General features: G+C 49.4%; 2 protein-coding genes across 10 annotated transcripts in view; one reads left to right on the forward strand and one right to left on the reverse strand.

The window, feature by feature from the left end:
* Nucleotides 1-10,075, forward strand: part of DAAM2 (dishevelled associated activator of morphogenesis 2) — a 115,918-nt gene extending 105,843 nt beyond the window's left edge. For all 4 annotated transcript variants that reach the window (XM_055329772.1, XM_055329771.1, XM_055329774.1 and 1 more), the window contains 6 exons: nucleotides 2,869-3,037; nucleotides 3,197-3,304; nucleotides 4,238-4,298; nucleotides 5,451-5,582; nucleotides 6,591-6,761; nucleotides 6,986-10,075. In XM_055329772.1, the coding sequence (XP_055185747.1) occupies nucleotides 2,869-3,037; nucleotides 3,197-3,304; nucleotides 4,238-4,298; nucleotides 5,451-5,582; nucleotides 6,591-6,761; nucleotides 6,986-7,207 (863 nt within the window). In that variant the 3' untranslated portion in view covers nucleotides 7,208-10,075. The remainder of the gene's footprint in view (nucleotides 1-2,868; nucleotides 3,038-3,196; nucleotides 3,305-4,237; nucleotides 4,299-5,450; nucleotides 5,583-6,590; nucleotides 6,762-6,985) is intronic.
* A 605-nt stretch (nucleotides 10,076-10,680) lies between these two features.
* Nucleotides 10,681-24,291, reverse strand: part of MOCS1 (molybdenum cofactor synthesis 1) — a 35,018-nt gene continuing 21,407 nt past the window's right edge. For 3 of the 6 annotated variants that reach the window (XM_055329775.1, XM_055329778.1, XM_055329777.1), the window contains 8 exons: nucleotides 20,901-21,065; nucleotides 18,417-18,478; nucleotides 17,959-18,070; nucleotides 17,452-17,564; nucleotides 16,959-17,069; nucleotides 14,568-14,688; nucleotides 14,004-14,051; nucleotides 10,681-12,201 (listed from right to left, as the gene is read on the reverse strand). In XM_055329775.1, the coding sequence (XP_055185750.1) occupies nucleotides 11,456-12,201; nucleotides 14,004-14,051; nucleotides 14,568-14,688; nucleotides 16,959-17,069; nucleotides 17,452-17,564; nucleotides 17,959-18,070; nucleotides 18,417-18,478; nucleotides 20,901-21,065 (1,478 nt within the window). In that variant the 3' untranslated portion in view covers nucleotides 10,681-11,455. Of the gene's footprint in view, nucleotides 12,202-12,336; nucleotides 13,167-13,988; nucleotides 14,052-14,567; nucleotides 14,689-16,958; nucleotides 17,070-17,451; nucleotides 17,565-17,958; nucleotides 18,071-18,416; nucleotides 18,479-20,900; nucleotides 21,066-24,291 lie in introns of those variants that run through there. The other 3 variants (XM_055329780.1, XM_055329781.1, XM_055329776.1) reach the window with 3 other exon arrangements.

The raw sequence follows: 24,291 nt of genomic DNA on the forward strand, positions 1-24,291 counted from the left end.
TGTTTTAAAGTATTTTAAGTATTGCTACCCTGGCTTTTTTTTCCTTCTTCCACTTCATGGAATATCTTTTTTCTATCCTTTCACTTTTAATCTGTGTCTTTATATCTGTAGTGAATTTCTTACAGACAGCATATAGGTGAGTTTTTTTTTTTTATTTACTTATGATAGTCAGAGAGAGAGAGAGAGAGAGAGAGAGAGAGGCAGAGACACAGGCAGAGGGAGAAGCAGGCTCCATACACCGGGAGCCAGATGTGGGATTCGATCCCGGGCCTCCAGGATCACGCCCAGGGCCAAAGACAGGCGCCAAAACGCTGCGCCACCCAGGGATCCCTAGGTGAGTTTTTTTTAATCCATCATGCCACTCTATGTCTTTTTATTGGAGCGTTTAGACCATTTGTATTTAAAGTAATTATCAATAGTTATATACTTTTGGCCATTTCGTTATGTTTTCTGGTTGTTTTTATAGTTCTTCGCTGTTCCTTTCATCTTTTCTTGTTCTCTTTCCTTGTGATTAGTGACTTATTTTAGTGTTAATCTTGGCTTTATTATTGTGTATCTATTACAGGTTTTGGGTTTGTGGTTACCATAAGGTTCATATATAACATCCTAAGTATATAGCAGTCTATATGAAGTTGATGGTCACTTAAGTTTGAACATATTCTAAAAGAATTTTTTCTACTCCCCCTTCCACATTTTATGGATATGGTATCATATTTTACATATATATATGAAATTTATATATATAAATTATACATATATATATATATTTTTTTTTTTTTTTTTTTTTTACTTCCAGTTATGGCCTTTTCTTTTCCACTTAAAGAAGTCCCTTTAACATTTCTTGTAAGGATGGATTAGTGGTGATGAATACCTTACCTTTTGTTTTCCTAGGAAACTCTTTTTTCTTTTCAATCCTGAATGACAATTTTGCTATGTAAAGTATTCTTGGTTGTAGATTTTTCCCTTTCAGCACTTTGAATATATCCTGCTACTCCCCTCTAACCTGCAAAGTTGTTGCTGAAAAATCAGCTGACAGTCTTAGAGGGGTTTCCTTTGTATGTATCTTTCCTTCTTTCTTGCTGCTTTTAAAATTTTCTATCTTTAATCTTTGACATTCTAGTTACCGTGTCATGATGTAGGCCTGCTTGAGTTCATCTTACTTGGAACTCTGTTTCCTGAACCTGGATGGATGTCTGTTTCCTTCCCCAGGTTAGGGAAATTTCAGCTATTATTTCTTCAAGTAAGTTGCCCTTTTTTTTCTTTTCCTGGGACCCCTATCATGTGAATGTTTGTTCACTTGTCCAAGAGATCCCTTAATCTGTTCTCATTTAAAAACTTTTTTTTTTTTTTTTGCTCTTCAGCTTGTTTTCCATTACCCCATCTTCTAGATTGCTGATCTATTTTTCTTCATCTGCTAATCTGTTGATTCCCTCTAATGTATTTTTCATTTCAGTTATGCTAACTCTGAAATTTTTGTGTATTTTCTCTTTGTTAAAGTTCTTACTGAGTTCTTCTACTCTTCTCTCAAGTCCAGTAAGTATGTTTATGATCATTATCTTAAACCCTTTATCAGGCATACTGCTTATCTCCATTTCATTTCATTCTTTTTCTGATGCTTTGTTTTGTTTGGAGCGTATTCCTCTGTCTCCCATTTTTCTTGACTTTCAGTCTTTATTTCTATGAATAGTTTTTCTCTAAAATGTGAAGGACTGGTCTTGTGTATGGTCATCCCCTGTTTAGGCTACATGTGTCTTTGGCTAGCTATTGCTGTGGCTGGTGTGGGCTGAGGATCTGAGGGTACTCTGTTCTGGGGTTGCCCTGGTGGGATGGCTGGGACTGAAGTGGCTGCATTCCAGGGTGGCCCTAGGGCTCTGTGCACAGAGAGTGTCCTAGAAGGACAGCTGAAGCTGAAGTGGGTACAAGCTGGGAGGTCCTGGGGATCTCTACATCTCTACATTATAGCCTTCTTTCTCTCTTTTTTTTTTTTCAATCACTTACTTGTAAGTGCTTTTGAGGATTTCTGCAAACTTTTAGTCAGATGGTTCTCATTTTATCTCCAGAGCAGCATCTTAAGGAATGTTCAGTTTGGCGTAAGCTGAAAATCATGGGATGGTTTGGTGCTCCTATCACCACACTTAATAATCAAAACACATATTCCATAACTTGTAGCCAAAATTTCAATGTAGGATTTGTATCCCAATTTTATGCATCTGCCCTAAGTGCATAATAGCTGAAGATGGGCCAGAGCATCCACATTGGAATGAAATATTGAAGTTTTGGTTACTGTTAACCTTAGTTTGTATTTCTAGCAAATGTATTATTTAAGGCATTGGAGAGAAATTATTAAAATGCCTAAAAGTTGGGGAAAAATTTAAATTACATTAAACAATGTCAAGTAAACTATTAAAGATACCACCAACTGCAAGGTATACCATTATATTATAGAAAAAAAATATAGAAATACTGGTGACATGTTATAATTTAAGTGACAGGGATTTTTTTCTCCCCCCAAAAAATAAATAAAACATCATTGCAAAAGAGGTACATGTAAAACGCTGAAATTAAAAATTTTAAGCTTAAAACAGTAAAAGTATTATATTCTTGTGTATATCCATAGAAAGACTATAATAATAATCTTTGAATATATACAAAAAAAAGATATTCTTAAATATGTTAAGAAGAATTGGCACATTCTGAGAATAGGTTGTTGAATTGGCTTTTGGCAAGTTTTCCCGCTTCCCACTGGTGGGTATGGAATAGATCAATTTGTTGAGGCTAGACTTTGTGGTGCCATCATCCTGGAGCTCAAGAGGACCAGCTGCCCTGGCCAAGTCTCTGCAGGGCTCTGACCTGTCCCTCTTCTCCCAGCCATCTTGCTGGCCTCCCGGGAGCTGATCCGCAGCAAGCGTTTAACACAGATGCTTGAGGTCGTCCTGGCCATTGGCAACTACATGAACAAAGGGCAGCGTGGGGGTGCCTATGGGTTCCGGGTGGCCAGCCTCAACAAGATTGCAGACACCAAGTCCAGCATTGACAGGTGGGACTCTATCTGCTTCTTTATCTTGCATCTCCCTAGACCCTGGCCTCTCCTCTCCTCCTCCCATTTCCAACCCAAACTCCTTACATTTTCCCCCTGACCCCTCCCCTTAGTTTCCTCCTGGCCCTCATTCCTTTACCCCTGACCTTTCATCCACAGAAACATCTCTCTGCTCCATTACCTGATCATGATCCTGGAGAAGCACTTCCCTGACATCCTGAACATGCCCTCAGAGCTACAGCATCTTCCAGAAGCCGCCAAAGTCAAGTGAGGGGCACTTTCAAGGCTTCTTTCTCCCTGTGATCACAACACTCTTGTCTAGATTTCCTTTATTGCTATTGTGGGATGACTAGGAATGGGCAGTGTCTCAGGGTCTGCTTTTAGGAGAAACAAATGAAGACTGGCTACTTGCTCTCAAATCCTTATTTCAGGGATGCTCCTGGAAAACAGTGCAAAGTGAGCCAGGGGTGAGAAAAATACTATTAACAAGTATTAAGCCAGTTACCTCTGGAACAACTGGAGCCTAATCCCTTCAGGGAAGCCTGTGAGACAGCATAGGACACTCATTTGACTTATTCAAGAGGTCAGGGAGCTAGGATAGCATACCCCATTTTCTGTCAGTCATTGGCTGAGTATCACTGGGCAGGGCATAACTCTGGCCATAGGTATAGGCAGAGGGAGCTCTGGGCCCCAGAGAAAATGGTCATATCATTGGAAGTCAAGACTCTTCACTACAATGGATGATCCAGGGAGATATGGATGTGTCACCAATGATATCTGCTACAGGCAAGAACACAGACTGGAACAGCCATAGGCTTATAGAAGCATCTCCAACAAAAGCAGAAGTGCAGTGGAAAATGGTTAATATGCAACAAATGCTTCCTGCACATGCAGGACACCATGTTAAGAATTTTCAGTATTACCTGGTGGTATTAAAAATAATAATAATAAGTCAGAGGCCATGTGTTAGAAACCTAATATTCAGCATAACATTTCTGATCTGAAAGGATCTTTAGAACCTAAGTTTTAGCCCTTTTATTTTGTAGAAGCACAGAGGCGAGGTGATTTGCCAGGTCCACACGTTAGTGACCAAAGCAGGGCTGGAGCATGGGTCCACTGACTCCAAGGCCATTGTACTTTGCACTGCCATCTTCCTGAACCACTCTCCGTAATTCTTCCTTCCTGTATGTCTCCCCACAGCCTGGCGGAGCTGGAGAAGGAGGTGGGCAACCTCAGGAGAGGCCTCAGAGCAGTTGAGGTGGTGAGTACATCTATGCCTGCTTGGGGTTTGAGGGGGTGCTGTTAGAGGCAAAAGCTGCCCCTGCTGCCTGTGTCTTTGCTGGAGGCTATACCCTGTGCAGTTATTCTAGAATCCCAGGAGGAACTTTGGGACACAGAAATGCATCAGAGAGGGTCTACTGTCTGGAGATCCATCATTTTACCAAGTGCTAGGCAGCAACAGAGCTAGCCCTCAGGAAAGGATGACTGGATTATTTAGGGCTTCAATTTAGACTCTCAATGAGGGAATATCTGAGACTAGCCAGGTCACTGTCTAGCACATCTATTGGGCACTAGAGTAGAATGAACCATAAATTGGCCACATGCTTAAGTCTGATTCAAGTAGAAAGACTATTTACATCCCTTGGAAGCCAATTAGGTGGAGGTAACACATAGTGTAGGACACTGGGCACAACTATCCCCAGAAATTCCTGCCTTATATCTCTTCTTCCTGGGCCAGTAGTGGGCCCAGGGGCTATGCCCAGGTGTGTCCATTCCTGCTATGATAGCTTCTCAGATATTCTCATCTCTGGCCCTAGGCTAGGTTGGTCTCATATGGCAATGGTCCCAATCCTTTGTCCTCCACATTTAGGATCTAGAGACCCTTTCCATCTTTACTGGGAGATGGGGGAGGTATGCAGGTAAGAGGAGAATGACCTTAGAGAATGAAGATAAGTATGGGAAAGAACTTTTCATTGCCACTATGGTGGTGGTGGGGCCAATTTCCAATTTATAGCCCTTTTAAAGTGCTACTCAAAGCATGGCCTGTGACCAGCAGGATCCACATGAGCTAGAAAATTTAGAAATGCATCCCACACTTGAATCTACATATGCACCACCTGTGGGTTTTATTAAAATGCCGATTCTGATTACCTAGCCCTGGGGAAGGACCTGAGAATCTGTATTTCTTCAAATTTCCCAGGTGATACTGTTGCTGGTCCCATACCACACTGGGAAGCAAAGGTCTAGAGAAAGAAAGATGGCAGTGGTGTATGAGGGATAACTCTCACAATCTTTGCTACCCTTAGAATTGTGAGGCTAGGCAGGCAAGAGGGGTGGGAAATGTGACGGCCCCCAGAATTCCTGACTTTTATGCTGGTACCCATCTAACCATCACATCACTCTCCCTCCTCAGGAGCTGGAATACCAGAAGCGGCAGGCACGGGAACCAAATGACAAGTTTGTCCCAGTCATGAGTGACTTCATCACCGTCTCCAGCTTCAGCTTCTCAGAGCTGGAAGACCAGCTGAATGAGGCCAGGGAAAAGGTAAGTGTGGCCCAGGCCCCCAGTCTGACCCAACCCCTTTTACGTAACACACAGCACCCAGATGCCCCAGAGGGATAAACCCAGAATCACAGAGCTTTGGGGAAAAATAATTTCCTCATTCCCGTAAGAAAAGCAACAACAGCTCTGTTGCAAAGATCCTAGTCTATTCATCAGGTGTAGCTACTGTGTGGTCCTTTACGTTATTTGTCTCAGGACCTACCTTATGATTGTTAAAAGGTTATTACCCCATTGGACAGCTATGTACACTGAGATCCAGAGAGGTTGAGAAACTTGCCTGAAGTTTCCCAGCTGCGATAGACACGGGTGGGTTAGAATCTTGACTCAGGAGCTCAGCTTTGCTCACAGGTGCTGTGCCTCTTCCTGGCTTCTCAACACCAATATCCCCATGGACCCCATCTGTAGGCGGTCCTATTAAAACATGGGTCCTCACTCAGGAGGCCTGCAGGGGGCCTGAGATGCCCATGCTGGTCCATGGAGCACACTCGGGGCTGAATGAGAGGTGGTAGCTGTCCATAAATGTCAGGATAGCGACTGGCACATATAATTATAGCTAACGCTTTACATCTATTAACTCACTTCACCCTCACAACACTATGAGGTAGGATCTATTGTCCCCATGTTATGGTGGAGGAAACTGAGGCACAGGGGAGTTAAATTAGCCCAATAACTATATGATCCCTGGGGTCCTTTTGAGTTTGTCGCCTTAGGAAATACTTCCCAAGGTCTGCAGCTCCCAATCCCAACCTACATCCTAACGGACCCAATGGTGGCTGTGGGCAGCCTCTGCCAGCCAGCTGGGATCCCCCAGCTCCCCATGGCACCAACCTCAAGCTTCTCCTTTAGCCTTGTCCCTGCCCTGATGATAGCAGGTGTCTCCCCCTCCCAGCCTTGGACCGGACTCTACTCTGACTGTAACCCAGCTTACCACATAGGCCGAGCCCGCCCTGCTTGAAGGGAGACTCTCACCAACCCTTCTTGCCCTCCCAGTTCTCCAAGGCCCTGATGCACTTTGGGGAGCAGGACAGCAAGATGCAGCCAGATGAGTTCTTTGGAATCTTTGACACCTTCCTGCAGGCCTTCTCGGAGGCCCGGCAGGACCTGGAGGCCATGAGGAGGAGGAAGGAGGAGGAGGAACGGCGGGCGCGCATGGAAGCCATGGTGAGAGGGCTGGGCTGAGCGGGGTGCTGCTGAGGGAAAGCAGTAGGAGGTGGGGAGACACAGGCTGTCTTAGGAAGCAGCAAAGTGGGACCAGGTGGTGAATACAGGCATCAAGGTGCCCAGCCTTGGAGTTACAGGCCGGTTGGAGGGTTCATTTGACACTTGGGCTGTGGGTGGCGGCTCTGGCCTCAGCTGGCCTCTCACTCTTCCTCCTCCCCCTCCAGCTGAAGGAGCAGAGGGAGCGGGAGCGGTGGCAGCGGCAGCGGAAGGTCCACGCAGGCAGCACGCTGGAGGAAGGTGGCGAGTTCGATGACCTGGTGTCAGCCCTGCGCTCGGGGGAGGTTTTTGACAAGGACTTATGCAAGCTCAAGCGCAGCCGCAAGCGGTCAGGGAGCCAGGCCCTGGAAGTCACCCGGGAACGGGCCATAAGCAGGCTAAATTATTGACCTGGGCACTGGCCACAGCAGGAGGTGGGAGATGGGGCTGGGCCGAGGGGCTGAGCGGAGGCAGCCGTGATCCTTAGACAATTTGGTGCTCGGGTTAAACGAGCCCTGGGCTGGGCCCTGGGGGCGGGGGCCATGTGTGGCCGGACCAGGTGTCCCCGCACGTCTCCTGTTCCGTTACTCTTTCTGCATCCCGGCCGCCCAGGGTCCCTCTGAGGCAGACTTGGACAGCCCCGGTAGGCCCTGCAGAAGGAGCCCTGCCAACCCACCCCCACCCCCCACCCCCAGCAAGGGCACGTACGTGTTGGCACGCAACTGTTCCAGATCTAGACTGGACTGGTCCACGGGCCTTGTCCAGATTTCATGTGCAGGAGGGAATTCATGGCGGGGTGGGGGTGGGCCCCCTGAGAGCCCGAGTGAGAGAACGCAGGCCCCCATCCCCCAGAAGAGGCTTTAATGGAACACTGAGCTGCGGGCAAAGTTTCCTCTTGGATGGAGAAGGAAGAGGCATTAGATAGTCTAGCTAGATCGGTTTCAGAGAAAGTGCTGGGAGGAGGATGCAGAGACCAAGTCATCGGGACACAGAGTAGCAGTGCTTGTTTCCTACTTCCCAAGCCCTTTAGCCCCTCTCTTGTATATCTTAAGTCTCTCCCCCTTCCTTCCCTACTGCCACCTCCCTCCTATTTACTAATCCTGAATCTCAGAACACTCACTTTTGGGTTCCCACGACTATGGTTCACGATCAGGTACTTGATGAATCTGGTTAGGGAAGGGGTTCAAGAAAGACCCCACTCATTACCACACTTTGTGCCTCGGGCATGAGGACCCTGGAACAAAACCCTCCTCACACCTCCTCTGCACAACCCACCCACTCACTGTCTTGATGTGGGACAGCACAGGTGTTGGCTGGGCATTCTGATGGCCCCTCACTAGAGGGCAGCACTTGAATGCCTGGCTAGACTCACGGGCTCCCTGGTCCACAGTTTGAGGTTCATCAGACCCCAAACTCTTGCTCTAATGTCTGCCTCAGGGCAGACGCCACGGAGACCTCTCGCTCTGTCCAGCCTGCAGAAGGCCACTTCACACCATGTGGACCTGGCTGAGGCTGGCCCTTGGGTGTTGCTTCCAGAGAAGATCTGAAGGGCCAGAGCTGCCCTCTGTATTTACATGCAATCTCTGAGGCATTCGGACTGGGAGCCAGAGCAGGCAGGGGAAGCCAGGGAGGCGGAATACAGAAGAGAAAGCCCAATTTCCCTGGGGGTGCACTGCCTAGAGGAAACAAGGGCAGAAAGCTGGGTACCAGAGATGGGGGCTGGGACCCACCTCTCAATTCAGTTCTTCAGTCTGCCTTCCAAGGGGTCCATTCTGGTCCTCCCATCCACTCCCACCGTCTATCCTGTGCATCTTGAGCTGTCCTTGGTTGGGGTGAAACAATGGCTATGTCTAAACTAAACTTCTATGTTCTCAAAGAAGGCAGGAGAGGTCAACTCCATCAAGCCTCTTATTTTCAATACATTTCTTCCCACTGGAGTTGACCTATCATCCTCGGAGTCCAGCCTCCCTCCATCAACCAGCTCCTTGCCATTCTATCTTCCTGAGCTTCTCGTTGTTTCTCACCTTCCAACCTATTTCTCCAGCTCAGGGTTAATGCCAGTGGCCACAATGGTGGGCTAGGCCCACTCTTCAGCAGCTTATCTTTTCCCTACATTAGATTCCTGAGATAGGGCCAGAGTAGCTGCGGGGGCGGGGGACAAGAAACATAGGGTTAGTGAGCCCAGCATGTGTGTTGGTTTGAAGGGGGAAGGGATGTGAGCAAATGCAGGCCTGGCCAGGCTAGATGGGAAGAGGCCATCCTGGAGTCCAGGTGAATGCAAGATGAAGGCTTCCAGGAAGGGCAGCTGCAGAGGGCTTTGTTATACCCATCTGTATAGCTGACAGCCCCCGCTGCAAGAAGCTGGTGATGGGAAGGTGGGGTGGGGGGTGGGGGGCGGTTCTCTGAAGGTCCTCTCCCAAACTGGCTGGGCTGAGGCCAACCTACCCCATAGGGGCAAAGAATGGGGGAGGGCTCCTCTTCTATCCAACAGCATGTCCGTATTGTGGCATTCCCACTCACCGTGGAAGACTGGATACACACCAGGAGAGACAAGGAATACAGAAGTTGTTCAAGACATCCTGCATCCACAGAAAAGCACACTTTGGTTTAACTGTTTACAGAGGACACATACCTTGTTCCAGGGCTCAGGCTTCTCACCCCGGAAGATTTTTCCTTTTCTATTTATTATTGTCTAGCTCTGGCCAGTAGAATAGCCAGATCTACAACAGTGCCTTGGACCATGCACCATCACATCTGAGTCAGCCAGGACAGGCTGGTGCCCCGTGGAGATGGTTGAGTTGGTATCTTGATATGCTAAATGTTTACACCTACTATATTTGTTCCTTAGTCTTTCCTGTGTCCTTCTCTCCCCCACCTGCCCCCTTCAGGTACATTTCTCCAGCTGTCTAATTTTGTGTTCAATGTAAAATTCAGTTAACCTAATCCAACCTGTCCCCTTCTCGGCAGCAACGCCCGCTCCTCCTCCCCGGTGAGGGAAGTCAGGCATGTTTGGGACAGCAGGAGGAAAAAATTCTCCAGCTGGAGAGGGAAGGGGTCTGGTCCAGGCTCTCCCCATCCCCATCCCATTTTTACCAACTGGGGTGCCATGACTGTTCCTCCAGCCTCTACGAGGGACGCCTCCATGCCACGGCTGCTTTCATCAAGCTGGCTCAGACAAGTGGGGCTAATGTACAAAATCTGCAGCATCCTTTTTACCTGCACCATTTTTATAAGAATATATTGTAATACTAAAAAATATTAAATCCGTACCATCCCCATCCAGCCTGCCTTCTTCCCATGCGGGGACTTGAGGTGTGCTGGGGAGTGGTCAACAGCCAGTAGGAGGTTGGAGCCAGTTCATATCAACTCTGAGAGCACCAACTGTTACATTTTCAAAAGTTTTGCAAGCCAGTTCACATTGGTAGCTTGAAATCAGCCATGGAATTTGGCTTTTTCTTTTCCCAAGAGCTGCTTGTCAAACATTCGCCAGCACACGGGGGTATAGGGCAGAGGGGAGGCAGGCAGGGGGTGCCACTGGGGATATACCCAAAGCCGCCTATTCTACAAAGGGAACCCAGCCAACCAGTCCAGTGTTTGGGGATGTGCATACCAGGAACCTCTAAGTGCACCCCCTTGATCTCTAATGGCAAAACCAGTGATGAGCCCGCCACCTGACACTCACTACAGGGGGTACATCTCTGGGCCTCCCACTCCACTCCCACCTTCTCCCACAGGGAAGACGAGGGATACTCAGAGAATGTGCCCCTTTGGCTTTTCTAGCATCCTTCTTGCTCCTCTTCCCCCGGGGGGGAGGGGTGGTGGTGGGCATGAATTCACAGCAGCTCGGTGCACTCTGCACAGATAGTCCTCATTCTTGCATCTCCAAAGTTGGCATCGTGGCTTTATTTTGTGCGCTGTGAGGGCGAAGGCAATCTTCAACTCTCTTCTTTCCCTGATATGTTCCAGAATAAAGGGGTGTGGGCAGCGGGTGGAACAGCAGTGCACAGGGCCAGGGGTGGGACGTGTGCTTGGGTCAGGGATCCCCAGGGCTACTGCTCACGTGTGTCCTGTTCAAGAGGAAGGGACCTAGGAAAAGGAGCTGGCAGCAGGACAAGTGCAATTGTTAAGCCAAAACCCTGCAAGTTTGATGGGACACAGACTCAGGCAAAAGGAGAGGGTACCTGGCCCCTTCAGAGGGGTGGTGGAGAGGCAGGAAAGGATGGGGTTGTGGCTCCCGGCTCAGGAAGGCAAAGCTGCTTTAGAGGATTTGTGGAACATTCTTAATGCAAACCGTGCATTTCCCTCCTCAAAGTGGGTTCCCTCTGCTTCATGAGCCCTTATTCTCTCCCAAAGAAGGAGAAGAGAAAACCCAAAATGAGAAGTGGAAGTTAGGGACTAGGCTGTCTGAAACCGGACGTGTTATCTGGAGACTACTTCAGACAATGTGATTTTTCAGTTCTCTAGCACTGCTCATGGGGACCCCCTTCCATGACTGTGGTGTCCAGGAAGGCTGACAGGAGGCTGAGCTGGTCACTCTAGATCATAAAGCAGGAAAGGGGTGGGCTGACCTTGGAGATAAACAGTGATGGGGTTACAGGAACTTGCTGGAACCACATCCCATCTTGACCCGGCTGGGCTGGGGGTGAGAGGCAAGAGCTCTAAGTCCGATGGAAGTCCCCCCGCTGACCCCCAGTCTTGCTAAGGAGCTTGATCTCACCCAACACAATGTCTCTGCTGACAGCCTTGCACATGTCGTACAGAGTAAGGGCAGCCACGGCAGCCGCGGTCAGGGCTTCCATCTCCACCCCGGTAGGGCCCCAAGCCCGGCAAGATGCTCGGATCCCCACGGCATGGCGTGCAGCATCCAGTTCCAGCCGTACCTGGACATGGCTCAGGGCCACGTGGTGGCACAGAGGGATCAGCTGGCTAGTCAGCTTGGCCGCCTGGACTCCGGCCAGCTGGGCCACCACCAGGGCATCCCCTTTCTTTAGCTGGTTCTCCTGGACAAGCTTGAAGGCCACAGGCCCCAGGAGGACCACGGCTGAGGCCACAGCCACCCGCTCTGTGTCTGGCTTCCCACCCACATCTACCATAGCTGCCCGTCCTTCTGTGTCCACATGGGTTAGGTGGTCCGAGGTTGGCAGGGGTCCTGAGGGGGTGGCAGGAGCCCCGGACACTGCACTAAGGCACTTTGGGTTGGCATCTGAGTCTAGGTGGGAACTGCAGTGTCTCTGAGGGGAGTTGGACCACCGTTGGCCCAGAGGAGGGGTCCGGGAGACCCAGCATCCTTTCCACCAAGTCGACATCCGGTTGGAGAAACTCACTCTGTGTCTTATACCCTGAACGTGAAAGGGGTCCTGGGAGGAAATGGCTGGTGGGGAATCTTGGAGCATCAAAGGTAACTCTGGAAGGCAAGAAGGAAAGAGAAGAGAAACGGAGTCTAAAAAGGAAGGGTTTTTTGTCATCCCCCACCCCACCTCTTCTCCCACCCTTTCCCTGCCCACCCTGAGTTCTTGCTTCCACACTGGAGAAGAGAGGGGTAAGGAGCAAGGAGTGTAGTGAGGAGAGAAAGCAGGAGGCATGCAGACAGAGAGCCCCGGGATACAGGTCTGCAGCCCCCCATGGCAGGCGGTGAGCAGCGTGCAGCCCCACCAGTGTTACTGGGCCCATGGGGGGCAGTGGGTGCGCTCCTGGGCTCCCCTCCCCACCAACTCCCTTGTCGTTGATGTTCTCTTCAGAATCACCTAAAGTCTGAAGGCTGCAGCCTGATCACATGACCTCTCTCGGTCACTGCATTTTCTGGAAGCTACAGTGAGGTCTCAGACTGAATTACCAATCACAGTTACTCCTCTTCACATTCTCTATGCAGGGTTAATAATAAGTATCTGGTTTCCAGGGAAGATAGTAAGGGAAATATTATATCTATTTCAACAAGGTCTTTCAGGCCCCCTCAAGGACATCAGAAGAACCCACGGAGTGACAGGCCAATCCAATGGTGCCAAGGGCCTTGGGAGCCTTGTAGGCTCCTGGTACTCAAAGGGTGGTCCAGTGTAGAAACATGGCCCAGACTTCCCAAATCCAACTCCGAAATGACAATAGCCCCAAGTGATTCACGTGCACATGAAAGTCGCAGGTCCTGTTCCAGGCAACCCCTGGTTTTATAGAAATCAGACCAGCTTATTACTCTATGTCCTTGAGAGGAGTAATAGATCTTATGAAGCAAATAGGCCTCCCACCTTCTGGCTTCCCAGGTTTGGGCCCCCATCTTGCCAGTGTCAGAGGTACAACCCTCCTCCACAAAGGCATCCCCAGCTCCTTGCCATCAAGGTGTGTCAGCATGGGTCAAAGTCCAACTATAGGACTATGACGCTGGAAGTGAGGGGAAGAAGAGAGACGGTCAAGTTGACTTCCCAGTGGAGTGTTTTGGTGAGCTGCCTTCCCTTCTCTGGGAGGCTGGTTTGGGAGGCAGCCCACTCTAGCCTGCCTTCCTCTGGGCCCGTGCATTCACTCACTTGGTTCCAAACCCTGGAGAAGAATCCCTTTCCCTAGTTTTTCTCACTACTTTCTCTTGCCTGGTGGTATAGTTCAGAAGCCCAGATCGGGCTGTGGCCAAGGGGGCAAGGCCTCCCCTCATCTAGTCTGGGCATTTGGCAGAGCAGTAGCAGCATCCCTAAAGCTCCTCATGGACCAACCAGTTCCCCCCAGAGAACACATATGACTTTATGCATATAAGTTTCCAGGAGTTAAGGAATTAGGTAGTTGAGATCCCGGTTGCCTCCTCCTGAAAAGATCAGGAACATTCTTAGCTGGCTGCCCCAAGCCCTGCCCAGATCCTGTAATAGCATCTAGGCTGGGAGGTTCTAGAGCCAAGGACAGGGTCTCCATCTTAACCAGGAGCTCCACCTTTGGGAGACAACAACCTGAGGACAACAATAGACCAAAAATCTGGAAGACCCCCTGCCCCAATTTCTTGTAAGACAGAATGATGATTTCCGTGGTATACAGAGTGAGGGGGAACAATGAACGGGGAAGAGCAGACACCATAAAACTGGAAGGGTGAGAGGAGATGGAGGAGGAGTACAAGAAACACATGATGAGAACATCAGGATGAAATGCAGGATCTGGGGGTGCCTTAGGGCAGGGGCCCCACCCCACGGGATCCCCCAGTGACAAGGGTGAGTGGTTACGTACTGATGGGTCACCCACCGATGAGGATCATGGGCCGGTTCTTCATCTGGGCAATACTGAACATGCCTGGGGTAAGGGAGAGATGAGGGCGGGGGGAGGAAAGCAGGAAAGGGGGAAGGGAGGGGTGGGAAAGGAGAGTTCACTCTCAGGCTGACACAGAGGTAGGACGACCCAGGGACATGCAATCACCGAAGTGCGCCCTGACAAAAAGCCCCTGCTATGCACTGCAAGGTCACCCGTGACAGAGCCAGCATATTCTGTGGATGCCCAGGACCCCACCCTCCTGAGAGAAGGCAATGTGTGGGATGAGACAGGTACAGTGCTCCCCGCCACATCCCCTCTCCCCAATAAAACAGCCCAGGAGAATTCAGAGTACCCTCTCCTGCACAGGCTCCGCTGTGCCAATGCTCCGGAGGGAGGAGAGAACCATCACCACACCCCCAGTCTCCAGGTGCCACAGGAGGGACTGGGTGCCAAGATGTCACTGAGTCCCGCTGGCTTCCTGCCAAGCTTTGCTCTGTCCCCTCAGCCCCTCCGGCCCACTCAATAGCCAGCCTGGCCTGCCCCGTGCCCACCCCTTACCTGCATGCTGCCGCTTCTTCCTGCCCACAGCGGCCCCGATGATCCTCAGCAGCTCCTCCTCAGAGGCCCCTGCCCGCAGGTGATCCCGTAGAGACACCTCTGAGCTCCCGAAGAGGCAGACCTGTGGGTGGTCACCATGGGGGTGAGGAGAGCACGCCTCCCTTGTTTCCGAGCCTTGGCCCCCGTCCCTAGAGTTCCCCCGTGGGCTGAGTGCCAGCAGCTGGGTCATACTCAAGGTGGGACTTCCTGCAGTGAGGGATCGAAGGTGCTGGATGGTGAAGTCAGAGAGGCCGGAAGGGCAGAAAGTGGAACCAGACGTCCCGAGGCCTGTATCTCTGATTCACAGTCATGTTACCTTCAGCCTATACTATAAAAAACAGTTGCCAACAGACATGCCACATAAAAATCCAGATGCAAACCTTCTCCTGAGACATTCCCTAGGGTAGCCTCCTTATTGCCATGAGCATGGACTCCCAATCCTGGCAGTCCCCCTGGATGTGGCACGAACATCCCATTTCACCCGTCTCCTCCTGATCCCTACACTCACGGACCTTACCGGCCTGGCCCTGCACACACTCCAGTTTGTAACCTGGATGGATGGCTGAACAGCACAGACCTGGTGAGGGTGGCATCCTGAAGCCACTCAAACTCGACACTCTCTAGCTTCTGAGACAGGCTGGCTGCTCGGGGGCTCAGGGGTGGATGAGGCAGTCCCAGCAGGAGAGATACCTACCCTCCTCCCACAATGCTTTATAAAGCACCTACTGTGTGCCAGGTCTGTAGAAGGCATTGTGGACACAGGACAGAGGAACGTCTGAGAAGCCTCTGGAGCCGAGAGCACCAGAGAAGATACAAACAGAACCCAAGTAGAAGGTATACCTACTTTACCCTGCTGGCTATTCCTCACCCCTCACTCCCGCACCGGGCCCACCCTCTGCCCCCAGGGGTCCACCTTCCGGGATCCCCTCTAGCTGGCTTCGGCTGAGTTGGCTGGTGGGAGATTGGAGAGTGAAAGGAAACAAAGATTGGGCATTTCTATCCTGCTTCTTCCAGGCTCAGACATCTCAGGCGGTGACTACTCCCCTCCACAGCCCCAGCTCCAGCCCGGTGGCCACTCCGCCAGGATACAGCTCTCCGTGAGCCCCTGTGACACCACTTCCTCCCAGATCCCAGGTGGGAGCAGCTGTCTGCTGCTGCCCCTCAGGTGCCTCAACATCTCTTCTGAGTCACACTCTCCCCACAGTATAAATAGCCTCTCTTCAGAACCCCACCCCACCGTGTCCTGCAGGGGTCCCGACTACACAGATGCCATCCATACCTTATGGCAATTCCACACCTCCAGCCTAGAAAACTCCCCTGGCTTTTGAACAAGTGCTGGATGGTCCCTTCTGGATGACAAGCTCAATGCATCTGAACTCCGATCACCCTCCTTCCCAATGCTGAATAGTTCCCAAAGCCGACCAGGCCCTGGATGCCTTCTCGTGGTCTTCCACATGCGTTTCCAAGCTCCTTCATTCTTCCTTCCCATCCTCGCCTCACACTCTTACCTACATGGAACACTGTTCAGTGGCCATCTGACTAGTCTTCCTGTTTCCAAATTCAACCAGTTGGTTATTCTTCCTCAAACACGAACAGGAGTTATGTCTCCCCTTTGTCCAGCACAGTGCCCTACTGTCAACTGAACACATGCTGTGCTGTACCTTTTACCTGGGCATTCAAGTCCTCTCCCATGTGATTTCCCCATACCTGGCGTTGACCTGCCCTAGCCTTGTCAGTATGAACTCCAGACAAGTGTCCTCCCTTCTCTTGCCCTCCCCTCTCCATCCTTCAAGGTCATCGGTGTCCATAACGTGCTCCCTCAAGTCCTGCCCCCCTTACAGCCTGTCTGGCCACTCCTCTGACAAAGACTTACGTACTGCCACACATCAGCCCTTTGTTTGCTCTTAACCATAAGACTTTACCTCTACAAGGACTGGTTATGTCTCTGCCTCTCTGACACTCTCCAAAGGGCTGAAGGCACAGGATGTGCTGATCAGATGTGAATAACAGTCACTGGTTTCAGATCTGAGCCCTGGGCCTGGAAAGGGGCCCATCAGTGTTGGGGCTAGGGTCCAGGGCACATTGACCCTTCACTTCTCCCCTGCCCACCCTGGTAACGTTAAGTCCTGGCAAGTGGCTCCCAATCACCTGGAAGTTACTTCAGGAGCCCCAGGTAGGCAGGCCATGGGTTCGCTGTCACCTTCAGCCCTCGTGCTCTCCCCAAACTGACACTATTTCGCCATCTGCACCATGTGTCCTGTTGGTCTCCCCTCCAATTGGGGGTACAAGTGGGAAGAGATATTCCCAACACACAAGTGGCAAGGGGTCCCTTGTGGGGAAAGGGATACTTACCTTGAGGTTCCCGTCAGCTGTGATTCGTAGTCGGTTACAGGTTCCACAGAAATGCTCAGACATGGATGTGATGAAGCTGACCTGGCCCCGGAAGCCAGGGATTTTAAAGGCCTGGGGTGAGGAGGGAAAGGGCCACTGAGGGGATGGGGCTGGACAGGCCCAGGACAGGCCCAGCTCCCGAGGAAGGGAGCACCCAAGGTCCCCAGACAACAGAAGACTGACACAATGGAGGACCTATGAGCTCTCTGCCTGCACCTGGCCTGACAGCAAACCTACTATGTTTTTGGAGGCACGTGGGCAGTGTGGCCACAGCATGTCTCCACCACTTACTGAAGTGTGGTTTAAGACAAGGTACTCACGCCTGCCCCCTACCTAGCCTGCTGCTCTGGCCACGAGGGTGGAGGCAGCTGTGACGGCACAGTCGGCCTCTTGTTATATGCCAGCTGTCCCATGGTCCTCCTCCCTACCCAGGCCCACCCCTACTGCCCCCAACCTTGGCTGTGCTGGATTCCTCCTCAGGCAGCTTCTCCAGCTCTGGCCACTGCTGCTGGAGGGTGTCCAGCATCTCCTTGTAGCTAACCATCTTCTTGAAGTTCCATTTGTTGCCTGTATTGGGGTTGGAAGCCACAGAGTCACAGAGTTGCAGGAGCCTGGGGTCTTTAGGTCCCTCCTCCCATAGAACCCAAGAATCAGTTCTGCCTCTTGAATAGGAGAGCCAGAGGCCCTGCCTAAAGCAGGTGAATCACACCATACCCACACTCGACTCAGAGATGCCTCTAACCCCCAATCAGATCCCTAGGCCTGGCACGCCTGCAGAGGCCCCTACCCATTATCCCCAGAGAAATTCCCATACACACAGTGGGGCCCAGGGTCACCAGCACCCACAGGGCCAGCCAGACCTTGTCCACCCCACTCAACCCTTCCCAGGGTCCTCAGCATCCCTGCACCACGGTCTCAGCATGGGACCCAACCTCTTCCCACTCCATCCCAGGTCACTGACCATCGAAGGGCATGTACTCTATGAAGCGCACATCCAGGGGGAGGCCCTTGGTCAAGGCCACAAAGTTCAGGAGCTCGTCCTCGTTCAGGCCTCGCATCACCACACAGTTCACCTGGGCAGGGACAAGAGGACCACAAGGCTTGTTCCCCCTGCATTCTTTTCCAAGGAATGACCTTCAGGGGTCTGGCACTTGCCTAGGCTCTCTACTGGAGGGCCCGTTCCTTGTATCTCTCCCTGCCCAGTTCTTAAGCTGGGGATGCAATGGGGGTCACTGGTTTTCTCCCCTCCAAGAGGTCAGGGGCATGCTGGATGCAGTGGGCAAGGAAGTGATGAGGGTACAGTACAGCTGCACCAGCCAGGGCGAGGAGCTGCCTCCCATGGGCCAGATGCTGGCAGCAGGAGGCCTAGCCAGGGTGGGGGGCCAAAGTCAGAGGTCAAAAGCAACAGCAGGTCCTCACCTTCACAGGGCTATAACCCAGCTCGATGGCCTTGTGGATGCCCTCCATGACCTTGTGGAAGCCTGCAAGGAGGGAGAAAAGGGTCTGGAAACTTTCTCCCTCTCCCTGCCCCCCTTACACCCAGAGGGAAGCACCAGATCTGTAAGGAGCCTCAGAGACCACCAAGTCCAGTGACCAAATAGTAAATATTTTAGGCTTTGAAGGCTGAGAGGTGAAATTGGGGATATTATTAGGTGTATCCTGTAAAGACTATATAATTTCGGAATCTGATAATTAAGTACAATCTTTTATAACATAGCGCTACACACAGAATGGAAGAATGAAATTCTTTTTGCTGGGATAATATTTTGCTTAGCTGGGAGTTCATAATTAATGTTTTCTAACATCAAATTGATTACAAATATGATCTGTAAAATTCATTCTTGGCTCCCAGCCCCATTAAAAAAACGAAAACAAAAACAAAAAACAAAAAAACAAGCAGGGGGCTGGATTTGGCTGGTGGTCTATCATGTGCCAATCCTGATCTAGGTGACCCCTCTCATTGTCTAACGGCAAAACTGAGACCCTAAGAAGAGGTGGTGTCCCACTGGAGGCCTCACGCTGTGTACCTTAGAATGCAGGTTTCCGGTCTCCCTTGTCAGTGCTTTGTGCTGGGGCCAGTGAGCGATTAGTCCTCACGTGATTCTCCCATCTCTGTGGTTAACCCACAGTACCTGGGATCCCAGGCTGCTTCTCACTCTCTGCTCCCTCCTCTGTCCAAGCATTTGAGGGCCTCCTGCACGCTGGCCCCTCCCCCGCCCCCTCAGCACAGCCTGGTGATTGTGTGTGATTCACAGCTGGGCCATTCCCCTGGCGGAGGGTGGCCAGAGGAGGGACCCAGGGTTTCCTTGCAGCATTTTTAGATGGCTCAGTGAGGCAGGGAAACAAGAGGAAGGTGCAGTTTTCATATAAACTGCTGTTATGATAATCTAGAAGCTTCTTCTTTTGTAAAGCACTCCACCTCCAAAAAGGGGTGGTGGACATAGAAGTGTAAATGGGAAGGCAGATCTGATGTCAAGATCTACTGTCTCCAATCCTCATTCTAGGAAATGAGACAAGGAGGCAGAGGATATGTGGATGTCGGGGAGGGGGTGAAACCCACAAATACACTTTCAACTTTCCCACCTCAGCGCCCTCACAGGTTCCCGAGTGCCTTTCCCCTTCAAAGTGAGCTCCCTTGATCCAACTCCTCTCTCTGTTCCCCATTCCTCAAGGCCCAGAGTCAATGCCTCCTCCATGGAGCCCTCCACGTCTTCTCTGCTAGAAGTTCTCTCTCCTTCCCTGTAGCTCTTTAATCAACACAAGACAAACAAAGGTGGCCTAGTAGCAGCATGCATTTTGGCCCTTCATGGCCTGGAAGGCAGAGCAATGTCCTGTGTGCCTGTGTGTCTCTGTCTCCTTCACAGCACCTGAAGCAGCTCTTTCCAGAGGGCAAGGACTCCATTAGCTCATCCTTAACACACGGATGGTGTAAACAGAGAGTCACACCGTGGAGCAGGGAAAAGAGAAAGTGGAACTGGGAGCTAGAAGCTGTTTCCAAAGAAAGGGAGGGATCACTGAGTCTCTTGATCTTGCAGAGAACTCTCAGTTATATACCACCATCCCAACTCAAAGGGCATCCAACCCTGGGTACTTCCCACCCCAAACTGAAGCCTATGGCCCAAGAGCCACTGGGTGCTGGTCTAATGAGACCTGGGGCTCAGGGCTGCTCTACCTCCCCACCTGTGCCCTCCCGGACAAAGCCGGGTAGGGAGGACGCCATGGAAGTGCCACTGCAGGACCCCTGCCTGGCAATGCTGACCTTGACCCTGGCATCTCAAGGCACCTGCTTCCACCTCAGGCTGCCCCACATCTCCTCAGATCTCATTATATGGTCACCAACTTGTCCCCATCCATCAGGGGCTATCTTGGTTTTAAAATAGAAAGGCCTGGGGAACCCTGGGTGGCGCAGCGGTTTAGCGCCTGCCTTTGCCCCAGGGTGCGATCCTGGAGACCCGGGATTGAATCCTGCGTCGGGCATCCCTGCATGGAGCCTGCTTCTCCCTCTGCCTGTGTCTCTGCCTCTCTTTCTCTTTCTCTCTCTCTCTCTCTCTGTGACTATCATGAATAAATAAATAAAATCTTAAAAAAAATTAAAAAAAAAAATAGAAAGGCCTGTATACTAGCAACGTGCCCAGTCCTAGGCAAACCAGGGGCAGGGCAGAGGGAGACAGGTCACCACAGGTCTTAGCATCTGATCCTCCAATTTCCCCAAAGGTGTGGCTATAGAGACAGAGGACATTTGATGAGGGTGAGGAGTAAGGAATGAATTCCTAGGTTTATCTGTAGCTCAGACACCAAAAGGGAGCAACCAGGCTCCTTACTTGGCACCAGCCACAGCTCCTCAGCTCTGTGGGAGGAGCAGTCTGGGAGGGCCACCCCCCACTATAAACCACATCTGCTCACCTTTCCTGCGAACAATGAACTCAAATTTGGCTGGCACCAGGGTGTCCAGGCTGATGTTGATGGCACTTAGACCAGCTTTCTGAAGCTGAGGCAGCAGCCGGGCTAGGTTGATGCCGTTGGTGGTGATGCCAATGGTCCTCAGCCCTTCTAGCCGGTGGAGCTGAGCTGTAGAGAGAACAGGATGGGGGTGGGGGTGTGGTGTGTATGGTCAGTCTGTTTCTTCCTACTGAGGTCCCAGAAAAGGGCTGGAAGAAAAAATTCCAAGTCTAAATAAGGTGGATGGAAAAGGGGTTCTCTGTACTCCTCTATTAACTGGGCTTAGCTTAATAAAAATAAAAAAATAAAAAAAATAAAAACTCTGACAAAAATAACCAAAAGATTACATATTGAGTGCTCATTCTGCTAGAGGCCCTGTTGAGGGCTTTATGTGCCTTAGCTCACTGAAGCCTCACAACAAGGATTATCCCCATTTAATAGATAAGGCAAGAGAGGCTTGGAGAGATTATGAAATCACTTGAAATCACACAGCTAATAAAAACAGCTGAGATTAAAATCCCTGTGTCCTTGACTCCAAGACTGCTCTTGGTAAACCTACTCACAGGTCCTCATACTCTGCACAGGAGAAACAAAGAAGTGTTTGGATTATTTGCTAAACTGCCTCCTCCCCAAATCCCTAGACATAACAAAAGGACAAAGAAAGAGTCCACAATAGAGCTGGAAGGTAAGAAAGAATGCCTTCCATGGCCCAAGTGAAAGAACCCTGAGAGATAGAAAGCAGATAGGCTCCCACAGATTAAAGAAACCACACCCCAAAGCACATACAGAAGGTTCTATACAAAGTAGGAGCGGGACTAATACACCCCAAACTTTGCATTCACCTCTACAGGGAGTAGGAAGGACCCTATGCGTGTCAAGCAGGTTGCCAGTCTGGAGAACTGAATTTGCCTGAGCTGGATAAGTTGGTCTCCCTCCATCCCTGCGTGCAGGTGGAGGGTTGCAGCTTTTACCCCAAGGCTGGAGTACTTAAGCTAGCTGAAAGGAGTGGGGGCAACCAGCATGAATGGAAACAGCAGTGGCAGTCAGGCCAACAGAAGCCTTGGACACTGAGATAAGTACAGAGCCAATAGTCAGCACACATGTAAGGAGAATGTTGCATAAGAAAGATAAATTCCACAAACAGAAGAATGAAACAGAAAGGAAAAGTGACAGAGATAACAGAAGATGATTCTTTTAAAAAACTGGGGTTACATGAATAAACATCCTCAACAAAGTATTAGCAAACCATATGCAACAACATATAAAAAGGATCATATATCATGATCAAATGGAATTTATTCCAGGGATGCAAGGATGGTTCAATGTTCACAAAATCAACGTGATACATGCTACATAAAGAAAATGAAGGTTAAAAATCAGATGACCATCAGGACGCCTGAGTGACTCAGTGGTTGAGTGTCTGCCTTCTACTTAGGGTGTGATCCTGGGGTCCCGGGATTGAGTCCCACATCAGGCTCCCTGCAGGGAGCCTGTTTCTCCCTCTGCCTATGTCTCTGCATCTCTCTATGTGTCTCTCATGAATAAATAAATAAAATCTTTAAAAAAAAATCAGATGACCATGTCAATAGATGCAGAAAAAATATCTGACAAAATTTGACACCCTTTCATGACAAAAACTGGGGAAGAAAAAAAAACCACTAACTTGAAAAAAATACATGCACCCCCATTGTTCACTGCAACATTCTTTACAAAAGCAAATACATGGAAAACAACCTAAATGTTCACTGATGATGAACAAATAAAAAATACACACATACACATACACAATGTAATGGTATTTAGCCATAAAAAAGGAAGTCTTGCCATCCATAACAACGTGGATGGACCTTGAAGGCATAAGGTAAATGGAATAAGTCAGACAGAGAAAGACAAATACCATATGATCTCACTTATTGTGGAATCTAAAACCAAAACACACACACACACACACACACACACACACACACACAAACTTAAATTCACAGATAAAGAAAACAGATTGGTAATTGCCAGAGGTGAGGAACAGGGAGTGAGCAAAATGGGTGAAGGTGGTCAAAGGTATACATATCAGTTATAAAATAAATAAGTCATGGTGATGTACAGCACGGTGACTACAGTTAATAGTACTGTATTGTATATTTGAAAGTTGCAAAGACAGTAGATCTTAAAGGTTCTCATCAGAAGAAAAATAATTATGTGTAGTGATGGATGTTAACCAGATTTATTGTGGTGTTCATTTTGCAATGTATAGAAATATTGAATCACTCTGCTGTACACCTGAAACTAACAATGTTATATGTGAATTATATGTCAAAAAAATCACAGTTAATACCCTCAGGAGGACAAATATTATATCCTGAAAACAAGAACAAGAATGAATTACAACTCTTGAAAATGAAAGGACAGTTATAGAAAGAAAAAAACTAGGGCGCCTGCATGGCTCAGTCAGTTGAGCATCCACTCAAATAGAAAAACCTTTAAAAAAAAAAAAAACTAGATGGAAAGACAGAATGGATACTTATGATCAGCAAATAAGCAGGCTGGAATTGAGCAAAGGAATGCTCCCATAACTGTATACAAAAAGCAACAGAATGTGACAAAAAAAGCCAAAAAACAAAACAAAACAAAACAAAAAAACAAAAAAACAAGGGCTTCCATTTAAATCTAGAGAAAAGATACTGTGTAAAAATGTCCATAGTAGCTATCTTTGATCAGAAGGATTATAGGTGATTTTTTAAAAAGATTTTATTTATTTATTCATGAAAGACACACACACAGAGAGAGAGAGAGAGAGGCAGAGACACAGGTGGAGGGTGAAGCAGGCTCCATGCAGGGAGCCCTATGTGGGACTCGATCCCGGGGCTCCAGGATCACACCCTGGGCCAAAGGCAGGCGCTAAACTGCTGAGCCACCTAGGAATCCCTATAGGTGATTCTTATACTTACTTATCTAGAGGTAAAATTTATTTCAAACTCTTTGAATGCATGAATCTTGGTGAACTCGGCTCTACACGAGTGCAGAAACCAAAAGTACAGTGCCCTAATGAAGCTGGATTGAGAAAAAGGCAACAGCAGATCACAAAATTAACACCCAGCTTAAGTAGGGGTGTGTGGAAAAGCACATGCTCATGATGTAAGACTATATTAATTATATAACTTTTCTGGAGATAAGCTCTGTATCTGGAGAGAATTAGTTTGTGGAACTTTATAAAGCCTGTGATCTGAAATTTCACTTCTAAGAATTTAAGGAAATAATTAAGGATGTGAACAATATTTATTCACAAGAATGTTTATTAAAGAACAATACAAAATAAAAGGAAGAGGGAAATCATCCAGATAGCCAACAACAGAAAACT

Source organism: Nyctereutes procyonoides, unplaced genomic scaffold, assembly GCF_905146905.1.
Source record: "Nyctereutes procyonoides isolate TBG_1078 unplaced genomic scaffold, NYPRO_anot_genome, whole genome shotgun sequence".
In the NCBI taxonomy this organism is placed as follows: domain Eukaryota; kingdom Metazoa; phylum Chordata; class Mammalia; order Carnivora; family Canidae; genus Nyctereutes; species Nyctereutes procyonoides.